The 24,651-nt window shown below is 39.6% G+C and overlaps 2 protein-coding genes across 15 annotated transcripts in view; one reads left to right on the forward strand and one right to left on the reverse strand.

Moving 5' to 3' along the window:
* Positions 1–4,728, forward strand: part of WDSUB1 (WD repeat, sterile alpha motif and U-box domain containing 1) — a 31,091-nt gene extending 26,363 nt beyond the window's left edge. For all 11 annotated transcript variants that reach the window (XM_032992660.2, XM_032992654.2, XM_032992653.2 and 8 more), the window contains 2 exons: positions 759–899; positions 4,278–4,728. In XM_032992660.2, coding sequence (XP_032848551.1) covers positions 759–899; positions 4,278–4,435 — 299 coding nt within the window. In that variant the 3' untranslated portion in view covers positions 4,436–4,728. The remainder of the gene's footprint in view (positions 1–758; positions 900–4,277) is intronic.
* Positions 4,729–5,040: 312 nt separating this feature from the next.
* The window catches only part of TANC1 (tetratricopeptide repeat, ankyrin repeat and coiled-coil containing 1), a 115,228-nt gene continuing 95,617 nt past the window's right edge, over positions 5,041–24,651 (reverse strand). For all 4 annotated transcript variants that reach the window (XM_032992652.1, XM_032992650.1, XM_042783819.1 and 1 more), the window contains exons 16-26: positions 24,298–24,534; positions 23,468–23,653; positions 21,440–21,518; positions 16,805–16,938; positions 16,171–16,294; positions 15,874–16,049; positions 13,258–13,390; positions 12,320–12,411; positions 9,987–10,133; positions 8,354–8,454; positions 5,041–7,501 (exon numbers count right to left, since the gene is read on the reverse strand). In XM_032992652.1, the coding sequence (XP_032848543.1) occupies positions 6,133–7,501; positions 8,354–8,454; positions 9,987–10,133; positions 12,320–12,411; positions 13,258–13,390; positions 15,874–16,049; positions 16,171–16,294; positions 16,805–16,938; positions 21,440–21,518; positions 23,468–23,653; positions 24,298–24,534 (2,778 nt within the window). In that variant the 3' untranslated portion in view covers positions 5,041–6,132. The remainder of the gene's footprint in view (positions 7,502–8,353; positions 8,455–9,986; positions 10,134–12,319; positions 12,412–13,257; positions 13,391–15,873; positions 16,050–16,170; positions 16,295–16,804; positions 16,939–21,439; positions 21,519–23,467; positions 23,654–24,297; positions 24,535–24,651) is intronic.

The raw sequence follows: 24,651 nt of genomic DNA on the forward strand, positions 1-24,651 counted from the left end.
AGACCACCTGATGCCTAGGGGCAGTGCTAAATCACTAAGCTGTTACACAGAGGATTGGAAGTGGAGTAAATACCACATCCTTCTCATCTTGTTTTGTGCAATGCTACATCAACAGCAGAGTCCTTCTGTTAAGTGTGCTCAGTCTTACTAGAATTAGACTTTTCGGGAGATGAAGCAGCCTCTGAATGTCTCCCTATTGATCTGTGCCAAATTTAGCACTTTATGTCCATAATGGTGACATATGACCCTATGCCAAAGTGTAGGGCAAACCTGGCCCTAAGGGTGATGAGTCCTCACATAGGTGCTTTGGTTTTAGGTGGTCCTCTCTTTGGAGGTGATGGCACTTGTGCACTCTTATACCATCGTATTTTTATTTCTGTAGTCCAGTTGCAAGGTAGAAACACTACTATCTTCCACTCTTGGTTTTTATGTACAGTTACCTTTGCGCGTACAGCAGTGTGTGCTGTTGTTATGCATCAACTAAAATGCTCTTCTGCCAGGTAGCTATGTCTTTGCAGCAGTGGTTTTACTGTTTGTTTTCATTACTCCACAAGTTTATTGTTAGCTAGCAGGAGTGATGTGCTGTAGTTTGAACTGTTTGTAGTGGTGGCTGGGGGTGTCTGCAGATTTTTCTGTATTAGGTGGAGGTGGTGAGATGGAACTGTGTCTCCTGTAACACAACTGCTAATTAATGCAAGACCTAACCTCTTTGCCTTACATGTCCGTTTTTTCCACTTCATGTATGAATAACTTTTCAGAGTCTCTAGGCCTGCGCAGTAAAGTCCTTCAGAAGATTGAAGAACTGAGAATGAAAATGATCTCTGTTTCTGTTACTATCCCTGATGAGTTCGTATGTCCCATAACAAGAGAACTTATGAAGGATCCTGTCATTGCAGCAGGTATGTCTTTAAATGACATTGACTAAAATTAATTACTTAAGGGTGAAGATAGGTGTGGAAACACAAAAATGGGCATATCTTATCAGTTGTAGAAATATAAGGTATACTAAATAGCTGTTGCAGGACGATAGAGGTGTGTTAAATGTTTAATTTGCCAACTTAGATCTCTGATATGGAGAAAAATACTGTGTCAAGCAATTTGCTCAGTGATGGGGCTGTATAGGTTTTTTTTTTTTTTTTTTTTAATGTTCCTTCCTTTATGTGCCTTTGCAAATATAATTACAAGCCTGATTACAATTGCCTTGGTAAGTGCAAAATGGAATTGTCCACACGGGGGCAGGGGAAACAGAAAATCAGGTTCATTACTATTTGAGCACACCATGTATACGGCACTTAAAAGTTCATACGGAATGAGGTTCATTTAAATTCAGCAAGACCTTGGAACAGAGATATACAAGGAGCAGAAGACGTTACGTAGTTAAAAACATGTTATGAAGAACTAGTGTTTTATAGTTCTGATCTTGGGGTCAGGGAAGGGGGGGCATATGATCATCAAAAGACCAGTATATTTTTTTGCTGCTCCGTAAACAGTGACTAACTTCTTACAGTTTTGAGGTATCAGGACAGACTTTTGAGAATTAAAACATTCAAAATATGACAACATTTGCTAACTGCCCGAGTAGTAAGCACTGCACTTCACAGGGCTTGAGCTTCTAAACAGTAGCAGTAGGAGGACAGCCTCGCATGTACTTTTTCTTGTATAATTTTGAAATAATACTATGTAGTTTTAGAGCAGGATAGTTTTGTTGAAAAGCTGAGAATTCCTGCCAGTCACTATTCTCATGTATATTTTTTAAGAGAAACTGTTGACCTTTTAAAACAAAATGGTCACAGGGTGTATGATCAATGATAGTATTCATTATCTGATAAATATGAATGCCATTCAGTATTTGTGTGTTACGCTGCTGTCCTTAACATGGGATTCTTCTGCTTTTCAGAACACAGGGCGAGCATATCTGGGCGTTCCTTACACTGCTTTATTTTTGTAGAAGTTGATGAATAATAACAGAACTGCTAGCGGTTGCAGCAGGAGAAAGGTTGGTTTATGGCAAGACAGGTGAAGGAAAGTATAGGTTTGTGTTTGGACACGTCTATATTCACTAGCTAGCTACTTCACTGCCCAGTACTACAGAACTGAAATTCCTGTAGTATGAACACAGCTAAGGTGTGGGCAGTTTTGCAGATTCAAATTTGAGGAATTTAGGTATTAAAAAGTAGAGATTAGAAAGTAACTAACTGACATGAGCTGGGCATTTTGTTTAGTTCAGTAAGCTAAGTAACAAGTAAGACTTTTATGCCTCTGTGCTACGTACAATTTAAGGAAGAATGAAAAGAAGGTAGAATGCCAAACTCTGTATTTCTTTTACTCAAGTGACCAGCCTAAATAAGAGTTTTTCCATGGTAAGTAAGTGGCTCATATTCAATGAAGGGAGAAGAAACAGAGTGTAGCCCTGTGTTAGAGGAGTGGTGAAGGTTACAGGTTTGAGTTCCATCAGACAGCGGTATTCCTGACTGATTGTGCTAATGCGTAGCTGGGGGGATGGGTTTATTCCACTGTTTCAGTTCTTTAAGTAGCAGCTTGTTTTGGTACCGATTGGAAGAGCTGCAGTCCTGAAACCAGGCGAGTGTGGAGGGTGAAGTGCGTGCCCAGGTCAGGGCTTGGTCAGGTGCATGCCAGCAGTGCCTGCTGAGCACTGCACAGGAGCAGCCCTTGGTTGTGCTAGCTGTCAGATGGTCACGAGCTTTTACTTCACAGGATCATTCAAACTGAAAAGAAAATCTTATTTAACACCTGCAAAACAGGTTTTGGTATTTTGCAGTTAGGGACAGAAACATGAAACTGGCCTGAACTGTTCATATTTATGGTTAGATTTCATTGTCTTTTTTATACCCCTTTACAGGGTTCTTGAAGTGAAAATTATTTTTAAAAACTTACTCGAGAACTTTAGATCCAACTAAATGGAAATGCTTGTTTTAAATTGTGATTAAAGTCTAATACCCAAAGGTGTGCAGTAACTTTAAGAGCAACATGACACTTAAGCATTTTTGGTACAGCACAGCCTTGATTTTTTTTTTTTTTTTTTTTTTTAATTTTTAATTTTTTTTTCAGAGTTCTCCCCTGATTTAGGCACTTTCCTTCTTTTTTTTCCCTCCCCAAATAACTGACATGCTGGTTTTATTACAGTAATGGTTCAGAACTCTGTCTTATTCTCTCCTGTGTCCTTAACTAGCAAGTACAAACATTTTCATATATTTTGCTAAGTATTGGGGTGGTAGCCGAGTATTACTTGCCAATGCTTGGTGAGGCTTCACAATGTCTACTATGGTGATGTTTAGTTCTAAATTACTCCTGAGCAAAGCAACTGCAGTTGCAGGCAACTTGATGAGCATCATCTAATTGTCTTTAAAGGAACTTTTTTTAAAGGAATTGAGTAAGCATGGTTGTTATAAATGCCAGTTGTCAATGCAATTTCCTGGCTAGTCACCTTGCAGGTTCAGTGCTTCTTAATTAGTCATGGAAGGCAGCTCTAATGATTCCTTTTTACAGCCTTGTAATTAACTTTATCCGTGCTGTATATAATGCCTTAACCACAAATAAGGACACAGGAAGACTTTATGTAATTTGGTCCTCTTTACCACTTGCGTACCTTGGTCACAAATTCATGTACGAACATGGCCTAAGCCCCATGACCTCATCCGAGACAACCCCTTGGGTGGGAAAGGACTAATTTAGCAAATGTCTATTGCTGGCACGCGTCTTTCTGCTAACAGACATGTGAGGCAAAAACTCCAAGCCACCCAACATCACTAGGGCGGCAAAAGAGGAGTGTAAAAGTAGAGCCTTTTCTAAAGAGGTCTGCATTTTATGTGTCCCCACCCCATGCTTACAGCTGTACCTGGTGCTCTGGGGAAAGGCTTCAGACAGGGCTGCAGGAATTTTTCACACAATACGCTGCTTTACAGTCATCAGTTAATTGATGCAGCTGTAACTGACCAATAAATTTGCAGTGCTTTCTAAACTAGCTTGTATTAGTTTGTGGAGTACAGTGTAATTTAAAAAGTTGAACCAAATTTTGATCTTAATAGTGCTGTATAAAGTTTTATTCTAATACATTTAACAATGTAATTTGAAACAAGTATGTATGAGTGCATGATACAGGTTTCACAGACTACGTAATTTTTCTAGATCTCAGTTTTCCTGTTTGGAACTACCGATTCCTTTACATCCTTTTAAAACTTAAATAGCTAAAAATCTGTACAGTCTTAACGATGCCCAAGCATCTGTAATACAAGCTTTTGATGATGGTTTCTTTGTAGATGGCTATTCCTATGAAAAGGAAGCAATGGAAAACTGGATCAGCAATAAGAGACGATCTAGTCCCATGACAAATCTTCCTCTCCCCTCTCTTATGCTTACACCAAACAGGACACTGAAAATGGCTATCAGTCGCTGGCTAGAAATGCAGCAGAAGTAGAATTAAACCGCTTAGTTTTGAGCTTGATTGTTAAAATTAATTGAAATTAAATTGTACGAAGCTAAAGGAAATAATTATAAACAAATGGAAAGAAAAAATTATGTTTCTGGTCTAATCTCTGGCTGTCATGTAAATGTTTGCTAGAAGGATAATGTTCACTGTTGGAAGCTTCCAGAAAACTACAGAAAAACTTCCAAGTTACTAGTAATTTTACTTTGTGGTATTCTGTTTGAGGAACAAAGCAGTCAGAGTCACAGTTTTTCAAATAAAGTTTTCTTTAAATTTTCACTACATTTATGAGTTTTGAGTCTTGATTTTGCCAGGTTAGTATGTCAGAAGATAAGAAATAACTATATAATCCATATTTGTTTTTCTAATTTAAAAAAAAATGAGAAATGTGTCTTTCTCTGTTCCCTATTACTGAACATATAGTTGGAAAGTTGGGAGTTTCTCCTGTAACCACATCCCACAAGTATATTAATAATCTTTATTTTGTATGGAAAAAATACAGTAGCTGTGCAAAAATAGAACTACAGAACAAGACTAATATAGGACTTGTACAAAATATCAAAGAAACAGTAAACAATAAATAAACTAAAGCATAATGATGCAAACTCAAAAAGAATTTATAAAAATGGGTATGGCTGTTTACAATGTACATAAAACACCGTACACAAACAAGACATAAAAAGTGACTGACTATGTAAAGTTGACCACTCCAACCTAATTGCACTCATAGGAATGTCATTACATCTGTTTATTTTCAGAATGTTTTTGCCAATATAAAACCTTGTATTTTCTCCAGAAAACTTCACAACTTCATCCTGTCATGCAACTGCACATACACTTTTCCTCAAACTTTCATCTTCGCTCCATCAATTTCTTGGGTTTCCCATAAAAACACTTTCTAAACTTTTCATTGCTGTACCTTTCTCATGAACAAACAATAAATCATTTTGCTTTAAGATAGCACCCAAAGGTGATTAGATAAACTATATAAAGTGCGTTTATTGTTAATATGCCATAATATTGTGTTCTTCAGTGCAATAACCAATATGGTCAAAGCCTTTCAATACACATGCAAATGTCACTGTTTTACTTGTCTAGTTACTAAAAATAGTTATATTTACAGGTCAAAAAACAGCCGCTTATAGTTTACTCATACACAAATTATTTATGCTTCCTAAATGTACATCAATCATGCAACCCAAATTAGATCCCACTAGAAAAGTGATAAAATACCATCTTTGATTTAAAAAAAATGCATACATATACAGATCTCAGTATTATGCAGGTATCTTAACACTGTTTTGAGAAGTAAGCACTTAAGCATTATAGAGGCACAATTATTATGTAAGTGGTGAGATATAATATAACCAAAAGCCAAGATTAAAGCCCTACAAAAAAAGAAACTCTTATTTAATGGGAAAATGTAATGGAAAGGATTTCTCTGCTTGAGGTCCTAGTTTGGTGGATCCTAATTGATTCTTTCTACACAAATTTGCTATTCCAGTTACTGTTTATTGTCCTGTGATGGTAGGAACAGTTTAAAGTGGTTGTGTCCCATTAAGTACTGGCCAACTTGGACTGCTTGCTCAAACTCACAAGTGACCAGCCAGTCAGTATTTTCTACAGGAGTTATACTCCGTGATGGTATGAGATAAGTTTTACAACCCTGTAAATATACAAAATAATATTTATACATTAGATTCAATGAATGATCGCTTTGGTTTTGTAGATGTGACATGACTTAGATGGCCTTCCTTACTGATGTGAGACTGCTGTTTTGATACAGCATCTGGGTATAAATGCGAAGCTTGTTTAGCTGCTCTGTTGTCTTGACAGTGGGTAGATATTTGGCACATAAGCTCCTCACGGTCTTTAGCTTGCATACAATTCTGGTTGCTATCACCTGGGCCAGCACCAGTAGAGGAAAGTTTAGCTTGGTGGTGTTTGACTGAGAACTGCTCAAAATTTGAGGACGGAATGCCCCCAGAAGCAACATTTGTTGATAATCCATCCGATGCCTGAGAGTGCCAAGTGCGACTGGATTGAGTATTTTGCTGCTGAAACCTTGCAGTCTTATCCGTGATTCCCATAAACGGGGTGTTGCGAGGTCTGTGCTCAGCAACAGTACCCTGAACTTGATTAACATTATTCTCCTTGAGTCGAACGTCTGGGCCTAGCCCCTTAATACTATCTGAAAAACTACTGGCTGAAGTTAAGCTGCCAGTTGAGCTGGCAAGAATCATACTACCGGCTGGGGAACTAGAAGAGACACCACTGGTTACAGGACTCTGCTGCCTTGCTTCACTGAAACTCACTGGAGGAGGGCCTGATAACCTGTCAGTGGTTTTAGACTTACTTGCAAAAGAATGAGAAGAGATATTCTCGTTATGCTGTGGATGGGAACACTGGCTGGACATAAACTTCTCATTGTACAGTTCAGAACTAGGACCTGTGGAAACACTTCCGGATGACAATGTGCTTGTCCCATCCAGATGCTGAATTTTAGAGTGCCGGACTGGCAAGGGACTTTGGGGAAGATGCTGAAAAGATGATTGTGTCTTTGTATTACAGTGACTGCTTCCTGGTTTTGATCCAGGCTGGATGGAGCTCAGGTGCTGATTAGTTTTTACAATCTGTGCCTGCTTTGTTGGCTGCATGATCAAGCCTGGCTCTCTGAGATATTTATTGCCTGTTCTGCTTTGAGGGGACACAGATCTAGCTTTCTGCTGAACACCTTCTTGAAGGGTCCTGCTGTATGATGAAGCAACTAAGGAACGTTGCAGCCTTTGTGGAGTGGAAACAGATTCATCAGGGTGTGGCAGTTCATCCTCCCTGTCTGGAAGATTAAAATTATCATGCACACCTTGTATAATGCCCTCCTCATTATCAGAGTAGTTAATTTGCTGTAGTAGCTGTGGAGACTGATGCTTCTGTTGCTGTGTTCTCTGGAACTGTTTGCATTCCTCTTCTACTCGAGCCAGGAGACGTTTTATCTCTTGATTGCTAGGACACAGCTGTGTGGCTTCACGTAAGTCAGCAAGAGCAGCAAGTAGCTTTCTGTTTAGGGACAAAAAAAAAAAAAAAAAAAAAAAAAGTAAGTAATAAAAACCTGGGGCAAATCTGAGTTTCAGCATTGCCTACTACTAGCCCATCTCCACCACCTTCAGGGAAATACTCTGATTTGTTATCTGCTGCTGGAGGTGGTGACAATGTAAGAATTGAATGTTCTCCTACCCAGGAAATTCTTTGCTATGGTGAAAGTGCAGACCCAGCCCTATAACCTTCCCCTTGTATTGTAGCAGCTTTTTCAGGAAGGCAGCATAAGTCTGCTGGTAACACTAGGAACTGTTATCTTCGGAGTGGGTAACTTGCTGTACTCTGCTCCATGACCATTTTTTGTTCTGCTTAGAAAAGACACAATCAAAAAGCTACCTCTCCCTATACTTCAACTATACACTAGAGTTCAGTATTTTTCCAGCTTAAAGGCATGGTTCCTCCTCTTTCCCCTTTTTTTAATCTTGAACTGCTAATGATTCAATGTATCCTGTCCTATAAAACCACCCAGTTATTCCTCGTAATAAATAATGCAGCACTGGAGTTCGGGGGCACACTGCCGACCACATTCTCCTGAGTCACCTGGTGTAGCAGTCCTGTTCACTCTTACACTTAAAATAATCCCTCTTCGTATCAATTTGTTACTTTCTTGACTGCCTAATAATTACCTAAATAAGTATTCAATATTGCTTTTTGGGTTTGGTTGGCTTTAACTGAGAGACCTAATACAGATGGAAAGCGCACAAGGCACAAAATAACTTTGTGAATTCCAAATACAACTAGCGGAAAAGAGAGTTATTGAAAGTGTTAGGAAGTTAAAATCTGTGCAGACAGATGCACAGCATCAAACAATACCTGCTGTTCCTCTTGGCTCTTGCTCTAGCATAATAGGCTTCGTAAGACTTGGGTTTCAGATCCAATGCTTTGGTAGCAAACTCTTCAGCCATACCAAAGTCCTAATAATTTAAAGAAATGTGCTCATTATACAAAAGAAAGCTGCATGCTCTTTATTCATGGTACTGCTTCAAAAGTGCAGATGGCTTATGCAGTATAGAAGGTCACCTTTATCAGTTAGCAAGAGCAGATATTCTCTGAAAGACTGCGAACAGCCCTAATCTTGCTAACCCCTCTCTCACGTCTAAGGGAAACTGACTCCAAAGTAGCTAAAAAACTGTGTAAATATAGATAAGACATGGTTGCTTTCTGAACCCAGAGAAATGCCAGACGAGACCGCATGTTTAACAGGATAAATGGCTACCTCAGATAGCAAGGCTTTAGAATGTGTTTTGAAAAAAGGCCAGTTAAAGACCTAGGTATTTAGAGAAAAACAAGAAAAAACAGGAAATGGGTTGGACTAGTCCAGAGCTTGCTTCATAAAGAAATGTGAAACTTTTAGAGAAGAACTGCACTAGGCGGAATATATTTGTTCCTCATTTAACAAGAACAAAGAATAAGAGTTTAGTAAATTGTTGGAATTGACTAGAATTAACAAAGCAGGATTGAAACGGGGGCAAAGATGGATATGGGGAGGAAGAAGGCAGAAGCAAGTCTAATTTTTTATAACAGCCATGCACAGCACGGGGTGTTCATGCTCCTGAATTACATCAAACATGATGATACCGGTGATTGGAAAGTATTAACAAACACCAAAAAACCCATCTTGAGATATCATGCAAGAGCAGAGTAATGCGATGAGCTGTAGATGTAAGGTAATGTACTTCAGGATCAGCAAAATGTAAATGAGGGTTTATCAGTGGGATATGTTAAGAAACACACACACATGCACACACGTGCACTAGTTGGTGCCACTTTCTGCTGTTAGTTTGATGCAATGTTAAAAACCAATCTCATCCAGGAAGGCATCAAGAGAGGGAGTTCTATAGCAGAGAAAGGAAAGGAGTATTAGTGCTCTGCAAAGCAGCAGCAGAACTGCCTATGTAAAGTCCCGGGCAGCTACAGTTAGAAATTCTTCAGATTGGAGCAGATGCCAAGAACAACTTGTAGGACTAGGGAACTGAGAAGTTACTGTTTGAAGAGAAGGAACAGCGTAAGGTGTATTCAGAAAAGCACAAGTGTTTGCTCTGGTGGTCATTCAGGTTCTGATCAGCCATCTGATGCACTGGTGAAGGTACAGATAAACAACCAGCACATACAATGCAGCCATAGCGGTGGGTTACGCTGTGTGGTAACAAAGGGTAGTGGTGGTGGCATTTTCATTTAGTCTTGTAAAAGTATCATAAACTTCCAGCAGTTCATTATTGCAAAACAACTGGATTACATAAGAACAGCTGTAATAGATCCCCCATGGCAACATGACCTCATCTTATGAACTGTCCCCATTTGTTGACACAATGAATCCCCAAATCAGGATATAGTGTAAAGGATTCTAAAACACCAAAAATAAATGTCCAAGTACAACTCTAACACACTGGAACAGAAGTCTTAAGATTACCAGTGTCAGAGAGGCAACAGATTAACAAGAGCTTACGTTTGTTTTTCGGCGACATCGTGATAAATTTAGGTATAATGAAACTCTCAGCTCATTGAATGCTTTCATTTCTTCTCCAAATCCTTCTCTTGGAAACTTCCTCAAGGCATACTGATAGCGCTGTGCTGCTTCCTTCATCTTACCTTTCTACAAATTTAGGGAACAACAGGCTTTTCACAAACTCTTAATATTGCAATACTGTTGCAAAAAAGCACAATTATATTTGACATTTACCAACAGGTGCTCTTCAAGTAGCAAACACAGAGCCAGGCTTAAAAAAAAAGAAATATATACAGTAGGAATTACACAGACACAAGGAGATACCTTGCATGCTAGAGTTTGTTTCCTTCTAAACTCATACCTTGCATGGTATTTCACTAAGATAATATTTGCATTAATAAATACTACCTGTACCAGAAAAAATCATGTATGTACAATTCATTATTTATTCCTTTATTTTTATCAGATGATGCATTTGATTAAAACTCTAAGGCCTAGATGCTCCTAGTAGAGCATATCCTTAATGAGGAAAGGTGTATCCTTAATCAGGTGGTGATACTGCAGACTAAGCTCTGGCAATGGAAGGGCTGGATGGGAGAGGGAGAGTCAGTACAATATTCAAACATGCAGTCCAGCTCCTGCCAGATCCACTGAGGCATCTCAGCCATGATTAGCTGGGTAACCGAGTGTGTGAATTTGAAGTAGTCTGCTTAACAGGTAGTAAGAGAGCTAACCTGTCCATCAGGACTACCTGAAGGATCCACCCTTGCTTTGGAAATATTCAGCATCTCCAAGAGAATTCTGGAGAACATCCCCGTAATAAACTGAAGATTTGAGACAGTTTTGCTAAAAGCACTGAAACCCTCCTAGTATGATAAAAGCAAATCTTTTAGTTGACAGATGAAGAAATTTTTCTCTTTACGGATATTTTACAAGTTAATTTCTTTTCATAAACATTGGGTGTTTCTTATTATTTAATTCATCTTAACACTCAAAGTGGTCAAAATGTATTGCTGAAACTGGCAAGGAAAATATTTAAAGTTTATCTTATTTTATGCAGCTGGAGAGCTGAGAAGTAGTTACTGCATACTGTGACCACACTCAAATACGTGTTACTCTGCTAAATAGCTATCCATTTAAAACACCTGGGCAAAGAAATACATCAAAATATACTGGGAAAAGTTTAACAAGTTAAATGACATATCATAGCTCTAGCAAGTCTATTCAAATTACTGTAATAAACTAAGCACTCTAAATATAGGTACCAGCAGGGAACGCAACCTCTTGTAACAAATTGTAAGACATACTAGTCCCAAGGCCTGCCGTGTCACTCTGTGGTCTCAGAGTCCAGGCAGGGTTCAACCTGTGGAGCAACTTGAGGAGAAACTGGAGAACATGTATTGGTGCTGGTGAGATGACGGCCTCTTCTCCCTGAACAACTGGTGACTCAGTGACAGAACTGCCTTGGTAGCATAAAATCTGTTATCCTTTAGGCTGAAAGATGACCCATGCTTAAAGGTACCTGCTTGGATACAAAGCTATAAACCCATTTCAGGATCAGTAAAGTTGGTAAATTACTCAGATTTATTCAGAAGGCTCCTATACAGAATTTGGGAGAATCTAAAGCAGGTCCACCCTAATTTATGACGGCAAAAGCTCAAGGGTCTCTCTTCTGTACTATGCAAAGCCATCTGATACAGTGCAAGGATCAGAGATAATGTGGCAGATATATGAGGCCCTTTATAAAAACCCCTACGAATTACAAGTCTTGTAGCTAGAACAGACTTTGAATGATGCTTATGTATGCCATTCAGCAATGTGTTGCACTAGTGAAATACTACAGGTGTGTCACACAGTTTAAAAAAATAATTCGTCTCCTCTGAGCAATATATCAACACTACTAAAAGTAATGTACCAAAAGAGCAGTCACTTTCCTCATTATATATTTAAATAACACAAAAAAGAATGTTATTGTGAAGAAAAGGATATGCCTAAATGTCACTAAATTGAACAAGGCACTTTCAAATGAGCACCTTACATTCTGAGGTGCTCTTACGAAGCAACAGACTGCTACAAAAGTTCAGAGGGACTTGCTCAACAGGAAGAAAATATATTTAAAGGAAATTATTTTCTATTTTATTTATGTTACACAGGCGTTTTCAGTGATTCTGTCACAGAGTTCACAGGATTTCTTGTTCTCATTCCCGACATGAGAGGATGTCGAGTACATACCTTGTTTGAACAGAAAAGGAGGTATAAAGAACACTAATCTACCTTCAGACAAAAGTCCAATTATAATGTTCTATCATCAACAAAAATAAACATCTACCTACTTTGTACAGTATGTTTCCTTCTTCCATCAGTTTCTGCAGCAGAATAAGGAGAATATCGGGTTTTGAAGTGGCCATTGCCCATGCTGCATTTCCTGCAAGTTAAATTTTAAGAATCTCTTGACAAAAGGGAATAAAGTGTGTTTCTGATATCTATTCACACTAGAAAGCCTAATCCTACTTCAGTAGATACTCCACCTGCGTGGAATTTTTATTACGTGCTAATGTATTTAAAATGCACAAATATCCATACCTGCCCCTTGCTGCCCCACACAGAGAGCAGCCAGATAGTCAGTGGTCCGATTCATTTCACCCATGCTCTGAAGCCAGTATAGGACAGTATGGAAGTCAGGGTAAAGTTCAAGCCTAAGTAAGGATCTGTATTTGAGCGTACTTAGTATCCAAATAATAATAAATAATCATTTAAAGGTACTACAGATTCAGTAATTACCAAGTACAGATCTGTACCATCTACTTCTCTACTACAGTATGTGATTTGGACATATATTTTTTGCCCACTCTTTGCAAAAATGTATGATTCTACAATTTATTACAAGAATGTTATTTAAATGTAAAACAATCTAAATCACTGTGTCAGAATTAAGTATCACTAATAGCATCATCATAATTTTCCTAAGTATATCATGACAGAGTAACCACGTAAAGACTGCCTCCTCCAGACCTCCTCATCAACATACATCAGAGAAAGAAACAGAATAAAATTCCTTGCATTTCCTCACTTCCGAAGCAAGTCTCAACTGTCTGCCTTTAAAAGAAAGAGACTTATTACTCCTGAGGGGGCATCTGCAAACCATAAAACCTACAAAAATTTAGTGTGTATTTCAAGATTTACTTATTCAATCTCCTTTACAGAAGTTACAGTAAGTCTAGCAGAGCTAATATACAGTTGTTTCTCTTGAGTATAGGGTAGTTTTACTAACCTAGTTTAGCTCCTTTCCTCAGCAGCATAACCACTACTGACGTATTGCGACATCCGATCGCTCTGTCCAGTGGCCGCATGCCGCTGTGGTCAACGTGCTCAATCATTGCTCCTTTCTCTACCAAATACTGCACCTGTGAAAAGAAACATGACAAGCCTTGTAACATTAGTCTTGGTAGGAGAGGCAGAGCAGTGAAATATTTAAGCTACCACCTAATCTTCCTCCAAATATACTGAGTATACACTCCAGAATATGCTGAAGCCATTTTAAATCCATTGAACTGAATCCATTTAAGACAACAGCGCCTGGAAACGCTATCAAACCGCACCGAAAAGCTGCAGTTAAGGCATTAAAAAAATAACAAGGCCCAAATTCCTGGAAGTACTTGTGTCAGAAAACCACTAAGACTAATATTATGCTTGCTCCCTCTTTTGTTCATGTTCTGCATTCCTACATGCAGACACAGCAACTCAAGCACAATGGCCGTAAGCTCCAGTGAGAACAGAGCGGCAGTGCAGGCCCTGTGGTTTCAGCTCCAAGTACACCGTAATATTACGATGACAAGCATGACGTGCAATACCAGAATATGCTCCTGGTACGCGGCACACTGCTATACAAATACGATAAAAAGGAAGTACACTGCCTACAACAGTGTAATGTGAGATACTGAAAACATGCGAGTTAAAAGTGTAAGTACGAGCTACGGTGCTGAGAGATCACTTCTTGTTCTATACAAAAAACCCCACATTTCTAATTTTATTAATTTCTTAACCATTTAGTACAGCAATCTAATGCTGCAGTTTGATATAAATGCAGCAAATGTAAAATGCAGCAAGGGCAAATAAGAAAGCTTAAGAAAGCAAAGTGAGTATGCCAAACACCATTAGCTTCCAACAAACATTCACCAAGCATCCAGAGCAACGGAGTAATTTTAGTAACTGTCCATCAGCAATGCTAATTAAAAGTGCAATATATAGGAAATGACAGCAATGACAGGTTTGATGTAAGCAACAGTGCTTTCCCATACCCACTGCTTGCCCAAATGCGACTGGCAGTAACCTAGCATGGCGAGGTTTCAACAATCCTTCCCCCTGATAGGCCCCCACCGCCCCAGGCTGCTGGCCTGCTGAGGGATCTCCCAACCAGCACTACTCCACCTCTGTCTGTTGCCCTAGCACAAAGATCAGGCTGTTCAGCCCTACGAACCGAACCGCTACCAGGTGGACTGGCAGTCTGTAGTACTCCAGGGCAACAACCTACAGTAAACTCTGTGCAGGACTCTGGATATCCCTCATTCCCACGCAGGAAAGAAGGCTCTCTTCAGGAACTCAGTGCTACCTAGAAATACTTGCAGGAGCAGGAATAGCTCCATGGTGTGACTTCTGAAACCTGTTACAGCCAGTACAGAATCAGAGGGCTTATTTACAGTTTCAAGTTAATTCTGGCTAAGGCTGTAGCAGGTTATACTGTATGGCAGCACGATGCTAGTGAGTTTGAGAGGCTGCACATGCTGTTCTTTCTAGCTCCCCAGTGAACTCTTGGATCTGTTTATAGTGCATGCAAACTCGAGCATGCCCTTCTGTGCACTTTGCGTAAAGTGCATTCCTATCTGGTCAGGCTTCTGAATTGTGCTTAATTATTGAGTTTGGAAGCATGAGAACAAAAATATACAATCACTTAAAAAATTTGTGACTTTAAAGATATAGAGGGTTTTAAATCACAGACTTTAAACTTATTGTATACTTTTGATGCCAGTTACAGATATGTTCCAATAGATTTAGAAAAGCTTCACCTAAAATTCCTTAAAATTCTTGCACTGTAACATTTATTATAGAGGAAGAAGGTAGTAAGTGAGAAAGGTACAGGACTGAAAAAGGAACATCAGTTTTCCTGTTTCTGAAATAATCTGTGGAACAAACCAAGAAAAACTGAACCTCAGGCGTTGTATTTCCACATATATAGGCTGGACAGCAAGACTGAGATGTGCTCAGTGCCATCTTGCCAAGATGGAAAGAGTAAGGATTTCTAACAGTTCTCTCCCTGTGATGCAAACTGTGTAGGATACCTATACCTATCAAAGACAAGTAATGCTGCCTTATGATGTAGAAGCAAAACCTTTCTGCATTTCATCTATTCTGGCAATATTATTCTTCTTCCTACATCTCTCACTTGGGGTGTTTGTTCCACTAAGGCACGTAGCTGGCTGGGACCCTGTCAGGTTAGCTCAATGGGTTTGCAAAGGCTGAAAAAAGGTATTTTCCTTTTATGTCCCACTAGCTTCTTTTAAAATTTATTCCAATTCATCCAACACAGAAATTGTAAATGCTACTTATTACTGAGATTTAAAGCACTCTTGATGAAGTACAGAAGCATGCTGTAAAACATAATGGCATAATGCTGGACTTCTATCACAACTACCTTGGTACTAAAAACTTATTTAGAAAATGCTTTTCTGAGTAAATACTTGCACTGCATTCAAGATGCTAGCAGTGTAAGCGTATTGGCTACTTCCCCAAATTTCCTTTCTATTTTGCTTGGCAATATTTTTTCTAAGCTTTGTTTCGTATTATGAAAATTTATTACATGCTTAGTTCTTCTACTGTTAGTTCTACTTACAATATCAGCATCTCCATAAAAAGCTGCCAGGTCTAGGGGTGTTCGTCCATTTTTGTCTGTCTGATCAGTTGTTGCACCTTTCTCAACTAAATACTGAACCACATCCCTGTGGCCTTTTAGACATGCCCAGCTCAAAGCTGTCAGTCCTTCTTTGTCCAGAGATGAAATAGTTGCACCTGTAAAATGAAAATTAACTTTGTTATGAAGATGTCCTGTTTAATAAGCAAAACTACCTAACTCACACAGATGCAGTGTCTGATACAGCTGTGCAGCCTTGAACCACTATTTATTTTCTACCTTCAGAAAGCAGAAATTCCACAGTGCTCAAATGTCCTTCACAAGAAGCCACCATAAGTGGTGTTCGGCCTTGCTTGTCACTTAAATTCACGTCAGACCCATGCTCCACTAGAAGTTTCGCAATCTGAAATAGAAAATAACAATTTAAAAATAAATTGGCAGATTTAAACTTTTGCCGTAATAACATGAACTTTCAAAGAAGACGGCTAAGGTGTTACTTGTAGCAATCACTGAGAAATCCTGTGCAACTCAAGTCGTAACTGTTTGCACTTCAGGGCCTTCCCCTGACAGGAGTGGCCAGCATGAGGAAGGCTCCTGGCTCTAAGGTTCTCTCTCCATTAATACAGAAGCTGTACAAACAATCTGAAATTGCCTCTGTTCTTGGTCAAGGAAATAAAATATTTTAACTTGTATAATTTTTCAGGTATCTTATAACCAAGGTTGTCATGCAGCCTATGTACTTTTGAAACCTTTGCATCACTTTAAATAACTTCAAAAGTGAGCCGCTGAACATGTCCCTTTGAATTTGATGCAAATTAGAAAATATACACTAACTTATTATAGGACTAGAAATGGGAGGAATCAAGGACCACTTCCCACAGGAATCCATTTATTTTGTGTAGATGTGTCAGACCTGCCAGTGCCCCTGCCGTACTGCGCAGAAAAGTGGAGGAATCCCCCTCCTATTAGCTCTTGTCACAACTGCTCCATGCTCAAGAAGTAATTCGCAGACTTCTAGTTTTCCTCTTCCTGCAGCAGCTGTCAGGGCTAAAGAAAGCATTTTCATCAGCATCATCTCTCAGCTGTTTTACCACATCTTTTGACACATGCACATTATGGGAATGTTATTGAATCCCCTATTTTTTCAACTCAGCTGCTCCACAAGACTTTTGTAACTATTCTCAGATTCAAATGAGTAAGTCAGAACCAGGTTAAGTCAATGAGCCACATACATTCTCTTGTAAATAAAAAGATGAATCTCAAAGATAACAACCGTGTCACGTAGTTCGTAGGTTAAAAGGAATCTTTATGAAAATTTTGGATAAACCCACCAGCCTGCAGCAGTTCTAGTTCCTTATTCATTAATAATTTTTTTAATGACAAAAAAAGCTCCATCTCTTTCCATCAGGCCCTTCCCAAAGGTGAAGATGGTAACAGTTCTGGGATTCAGCAAGGGCACTGTAACTCAAGTTTCAGAAGTATTGCTTACTCGAGTCCTAGCAGTGATGTATTACTAACCATCTTCACAAGTCCATGGGACCTGATGAGATGCATCCCTGGGTCCTGAGGGAACTGGCAGATGAAGTGGCTCAGCCACTACCCATCATATTTTAGAAGTCATGACAGTCCAGTGAAGTTCCTGCTGACTGGAAAAGGGGAAAAGTAGCCTCCTTTTTTAAAAAAGGAAAAAAAGGAAGACCGGGGAACTACAGGCCAGCCAGTCCCACCTCTGTGCCCGGCAAGATCATGGAGTGGATCCTCCTGGGAACTGTGCTGGGGCACATGGAAAATGAGGAGGTGACTGGTGACGGCCACCACGGCTTCACTGAGGGCAAATTGCGCCTGACGAATCTGGTGGCCTTCTGCAACGGGGTTCCAGCGCTGGTGGATGGGGGAAGAGCAACTGCCGTCACCTACCGGGACTCGCGCAAAGCTTCTGACACTGTCCTGCCCGACGCCCCTGTCTCCGACTGGAGAGACGTGGCCGTGGTGGACGGGGCACTCGGGGGACAAGGACCTGGCTGGGTGGTCGCACCCAGAGAGCCGCGGCCAACGGCGCCAGGTCCCAGCGGGACCGAGGCCCCCCCAGCAAGTGCCCCCACGGCCCCGAGCTGCGCGGTGGGGGGCACGCTGAGGGCAGGGGTGGCATCCCGAGGGACCTGGGCAGGCTGGGGAGGGGGCCCGGGCAAACCTCCTGGGGTTCAACAAGGGCAAGGGCAAGGGCCTGCCCGGGGGTCGGGGCGATCCCCAGCGGGGCCAGGGAGGGGATTGTCCCCCTCTGCTCCGCTCTGGGGAGACCCCCCTGCAGTGCTGGGGCCAGCTCGGGGGCCCCCAACAGCAGAAGGACCCGGAGCTGCTCGAGCGGGGCCAGAGGAGGCCACGGAGATGCTGGGGGGGCTGGAGCAGCTCCCCTGGGGGGCCAGGCTGAGAGAGTTGGGGGGGTTCAGCCTGGAGAAGAGAAGGCTCCGGGGGGACCTTCGAGCGGCCTCCCAGGGCTTAAAGGGGGGGCAGGGGAGGGGGGGGGGGACTCTGGGTCAGGGGGTGGGGATGGGACGAGGGGGGACGGTTTTGCACCGAAAAAGGGCAGATTTAGGTGAGCTCTAAGGCAGAAATCCTTCCCTGTGCGGGGGGGGAGGCGCTGGCCCAGGGTGCCCAGAGCAGCTGTGGGTGCCCCCTCCCTGGAAGGGTTCAAGGCCAGGTTGGACGGGGCTGGGAGCCCCCTGGGCTGGGGGAAGGGGGCCCTGCTTGGGGCAGGGGGGGGCACTGGGGGGGCTTTCAGCTCCCTTCCCACCCAGACCATTGCATGATTTTATGATATTTAGATCTCTGCAGAAAGATTGTATCTTGGACAATTTAGCTTAATTCTGCAGTAGTAAAAATTTCATGGTGAAAATCACAATACATTATAAATCAGTAGTTCTAACTCCCGTGTGTTAGCCCTTGCTCTAGACTTCAAGGGATTACTGTACATTTTCCAGCACACAAGAGACATCAACATTCTAGTTCACCTTAAAAATCTTTTTTGAACTGAACAGTGTATGCTGTCAAGAGCGAGTGCTCTTGACCTCTATCTAAAATGCAGTAACCTTGAAACTTTTAAACGGATAGATATTGCTATCAGATGACACCTTTTCAGCCCTGGGTGAAAACACCAGATTATCACCATTGCATGCAAATCTACATACACTGTCAACAGAGCAGTTCTACACAATATAGTAGCAAATGTGTCCAGATAGCACAATAATAAAACCATTGATGTGGTCTTTAATGTAGGCATTCATAAGATACAAATTACTGCACATCTATGTTCACAATACACGTGTTATGAGAAAGCAAGTAATTTCCACACATTTGGCAGTAATATTTTGTGACTCTATGCAGTACCATAATGCTGAAGCACTGCTGTAAGGCTATACAGTCAAACAACTTGCCACCTTCTTCTATACCCTTTTGTACTTGAAATTCACTGTGACACTCACTGAAGCTTGAAAATAAAGTATTTTCCCCATTATTATTTTCTCCCCTCTTCCATTTTGCTCGCATCGACTTATTGTGTTTTAAATGGAGCTTGAAATTAAAATGTTTGGGGTTTTTTTTTTGTTGTTTGTGTTGGAAGTGTCATCACTGATGTTAACACTGTTTTGAAAATGGGTTCATGTGCTAACTTCTGCAAGAATCAGCAAAGGACTCGCCCCTCCATTTTCTAAATCCTAATACCATATCTTTTCCGATAAGAAGCACGTCAAATTGTGAATTTCTTGTTACTCATTTTTTAGCATTTCCAAACATGTTAAATTTTTAAAAATTCTAATGAATACTGAAAATAATCGAAATTACAAACACTGCAGTAAATAGTAAGTTTGTTATTTTTTTTTTTAACAACGATATCTAATCCATTCACTCTTCACTCACTGATATTTCACTCTGTTACATTTACATCAACTGTTTACAACTGATCAACTGGAAAGTAACCGTTACAGATACCAACATTAAAGGGAAAAAACTACGTTGTTCAAAAACTTCACATTTTTTATTCTACCAGTACCAGCATTTTAGCTCATGGTGTAATTAACATTACAGCAACAAGATAATATACCTTATCCAGGTGTAAGAAGACGAAACAATTCCTCCTTTAACAACGTCAGGACTAAGCCCTGCTCAAGAATTCCAACTATTCTACTCAAAAGGATCATCTTCGATCTGCTTAATAGTACTCTGTAAAAGTTGACAGCACCCAAAATGATGCTATTTCTATCACTTTTACTAGACGGTAAGTAATGCTCCAAATTCGCTAGTCTGTGTAGAACATATGAGGCTGGAAAAACAACTCAGAGGTGTCTTTAACCTAAGATTGTCTTTTCCAACTAAGACACAGTAAAGTGAATTTTGAAAAGGGTAAACTACTGAAATTTATAAACCATGCTTAAAAGTCTCCAACCCCTACATCATCTCATATCATGTGTTATGTGACTTTTTTATCTGCTCCACCTTCATATTTAACTTGCCTTGAACCTGTACTTCACACAAACGTGGCCTTCAATTACTTTAATGTGATAAAATACTGGGAATGGCAATGATGATCTCTAGCTGTCTTTCCCTCTAAAGACTCACAATATAAAATGCCATTGAAACAGCCTTCACAAAGAGCAGAACCAACTTAGGATTCAAGTAGATAACAGCAGTACAAATACATGAACAGAAGCAAGCTGTTTTGGAACATGTTAACGTATGAAAAGGAACGATCTTTAAGGTTGTTCTATGCCGTTTCAAGGTGTGATGGATTTTCCCTTTTTAAAACAGGCACTCACAAAACGCACAGCTCCTCACTCCATCTGCCACATACTTGTAAGTTTTATCACTATCCAGCTCCATATCACGATCCCATTTGCAAAGACAGCAAAGAACCATGCAGTGCAATGCAAACCTAAGTTCACCCACACATGCAAAACTGTGAAGATTCCAGCAGCATATAAATTAACTTCCTTTCAACATAAATTTTTTACATGCAATAACTGAAGGTAATGCTAATCCTGTGCCTATCTTGACTCCCTTTATGTGTTTTTCTTGTCCCAAAGTTACTAATCTATCTCAAAGAGCAGAAAAGTGCCACAGGGAACTGCTCGTAGTTCTCTGGACTTGGACCTCCACCTCCATCACAAGTTAGGAATGCATAACGAAGCACGTACTTAATGGGCAAAGATTCTCAATACATTAAGCAAGAATTTCAGTACAAAATGTTGACAAGAAAAAAAGCAGAGGAAAATTAATTTAGAAACAGATGTATGTTTTCTGAAATTCACTGGATTTGCAGCATGAGTTTTGTATAACTTCAATATGTAAGTAGATTTAATAAAATTTTTAATAAAATAATTAAAATAACTTTTTAATAAAATAAAGTTTGAAAACTCTATACTTATGCTTATAAACTGCATTTTATTATTAAAATTGGTATTTTCCCATTGCTTTTATCTCCAAAACTGAAATTTTAAAACATCATAATTAAAAACTCTTACTACTTAAGTGAGGGAAAATACAAGCAAGGCAGTACCTGTTTCTCCCCACAAGGCATCCGTGTCATTGATGTCTACGTCATGGTCCTTGTTGGTTGTCAAGATGTAACAAACCACCTGCCAAAACCAGCAGAGATGTAGTGAGTCACAGAACCCATCAGTTGTCACTTGCAAGACACAGCAACGGTAACAGATTTACACAACAGAGTGCTTCTCTCTTCATGCACATGAATCGAAGAAAATTAATATCGTTAATAATCCATCAAAGCAAGTTCAGTATGATTTTGTGTATGACTTGAAGATGACTGAACGCTATTGAAAGCCATTTAAAGAAAGCCCACTGCCCTTCTGTTAATTGGTTCTGGATGTTTTACAGGATTATGATTTAATGAGCTCCTGTGTGACCTACATACACCAGAAAAATCAAGAAAAACAATGCCAAAAATAAAAACCATGCATCCTAGTTCAGCGAGGAAATTGCATATGTTCTAAAACAAAGGCAAAAAAAGATAACATTTGCATACCTCTTGTAAAATGGTGATTCCTATTGTTTTCCTTTCTCATTGTTTATATCTTAGCTGTTTTTCAAAATTTTTCACAGAATGGTTTAAGCATACATTGTTAAATGAGAATTTTTAAACCTGAGGTGAATTATAAATTAAGGTTTGCTGTGTTTTTATTAAGGAAATCTATGTTTTGTAACACTCTGCTAGCAAAAGATTATTAAATTAAAACCTGTTCTAATGGCTATTTTAACCAGATCATCTAATGGGGTACACAGTCACTGAGAGTGAAGCAGGAAGGTAAGGGAATAGAAAAGGTTTTGGAAGCTACAGGGAAGTTAAAAGTATATTGGTATTTTCAGGCTGTATGAGAAGAGTTGTATACAATGTATGAAAAATCCTAAAATTTGAAATGCTAGAATATAATTTATTTAAAATTCATGAAGCACCCAGGTCTTTTTTCTAGCTAAGTAGAATAAAGGTTCTTATTGTCCTAAAAGTAGAGAAAGAGGGACATTTTCAGGTAAGAGTGTGTATTTATGAATAATGTGATCTATTTTTCTGATATTCAGGAGTTGACTGATTTAATATAATCCATGGATAGCAAACAAGAACTTTTATGGAAGTGAAGGAATTATCCAGTAATTCAAGTCAGTCAATCTTCCAATTTATACTGTAAGACAGTGATGGCTTACATATCATTTAATAAATTAATTGCACATAGACATTTCTAAGTTTGAATCATGTAAACAACTTTAAAGATCAGATTCTTGATCTTATAGCAATTAAAAAATAGATTGGAAAGAAGTAAATATTGAAATGGTTTTACTGAAGAGATTTTAAGTTTCCACTTTTGCCACATCACGTATAATACATATGCATGTATGTAAGAAATTTCATCAGCCTAATGTGATCTTTATTCAGGTATCTTTACTTACCAATTACTTTTATATCAAGGTTAAGGTTTATTTTCCCAATGAACAGAAGACATACTTGTATAACCTAAATATCTAAAGCATTTTGAGTATTGCTTATGTGTTTACTTTTAGCATTCCTTTTACTGAATAATACTGTCATGCTGACAAGCACCTCTTTTATCGTATACGTGCATACAACCCCAAATTTCTGTCTTAAGTGACATTAAGCTGAAGTAAGCTGAAGTCTGTAACTTGACATGTGCATCAGGTTAAATAGTTAAGCATGTGAAAGTATATGCAATATACAATTTGTTATGCTATGAAAAAAAAATTCAACCTGAAGTAGAAACATACTAGGGTGGATCACTGATACAGAATATCATCATTACCAATAGAGATTTAGGACAACTTCCAAGAACAGAGAGAAAAAAAGTAGACAGAAAATTACATATAAACAAATCCTGAAGCAAATAGTGTTACTGGATAATTAACTACAGCATTTAAAATAGCTAAGAATTCATACTACTTTAAATATCAGAAGTTTCAATAGTCCTGCTTTCCAAGCCTCTTTTAAAAATAGCTGCAAGCACTGCCGTACAGTTCTCAAATTCAAACAGACATGGAAATATTTGAACTATCAACATACCTGACAGTGTCCCATACTTGAAGCTGCTGTTAGAGCTTGTTGCAGTGCCTGGCTTTTTCTTAGTGAATTTTGTTCTTGGGAAGGAGTTATCCAAACAACATTGAGCAAGTATTCAAGGATATCACAATGCCCTCTCAACGCACTATGGACCAAAGCACACTGGCCTTTCTTGTCTACATAGTCAGCCTGCATTGGAGGGGAAAAAAAAATGTTCAAAGTTTAAAAGCCCACGGAGAGGAGAAGCTCCTGAGCACAGCAGGAGAGCAAATGTCACTCCTATCTCACGGGCAAAAAGGAACAGCTGGGTAATTACAGGCCAAACAGCCTTACCTTAGTTGCTGGGAAGGTGATGGAAACAGTAATCCTGGAAACCATTTCCAAACACATGAAGGGCAAGAAGGTGATCGGGAATAGTCAGCGTGGGTTTAACAAGGGAAAACAATGCTTAACCAACCTGACAGCCTTCTACAATGAGGTGACTGGCTTGGTGGATAAGGGGAGAGCTGTGGATGTTGTCTACCTCAACTTCAGTAAGGCTTCTGACACAGTTTCCAATAACATAATCATGGGCAAGCTGATGAAGTACAGGTTATGTAAGGGTACAATGAGGTGGACTCAAAACTGGCTGAACTGATGGGCCAGAGGGTTGTGATCACTGGCACATGGAAAACGCTTCATGGAAGTCTGTGTAGATGCTCTGGATTCCCCCACTGCCCCACCCCAAGTCTATGTGTCTTAATTATATACTTAGATAATCAACAACAGTTTTCTTAGGCCTTTGCATGATTTTTTGGGCTGCAAACAATCGCAATCTTTGTGCATCAGCTTACCTTGGCACCTTTTTTGTACAGTAGTGAAACTATGTTCATGTGACCTGCAGCAGCTGCATAACTAAGTGCTGTCATCCCGTTTTCTGAAGCTCCATCAATAGCAGCTCCAAATTCTAGTAAAAGAGTGACTACTTCTTCATGTCCAAGGTGCGACTGTACACACAGCACTGGAGCATTATTTAGTACTTCAGTCCTGTAATTCACATTTGCTCCTGCCAAGATCAGCAGTCGACTCACCTAAAATTTAATTTAAACAAAACAGTTTTCCTTAGATTTGTCTGAATTTATTAAAAGACTTTGATGTCTTATTTCAAGTATTCATACGTTACTTCCTAATTCAGATGCAGATTTTAC

The sequence above is a fragment of the Tyto alba genome, unplaced genomic scaffold (genome assembly GCF_018691265.1).
Source record: "Tyto alba isolate M040663 unplaced genomic scaffold, T.alba_DEE_v4.0 Super-Scaffold_7, whole genome shotgun sequence".
NCBI lineage: Eukaryota > Metazoa > Chordata > Aves > Strigiformes > Tytonidae > Tyto > Tyto alba.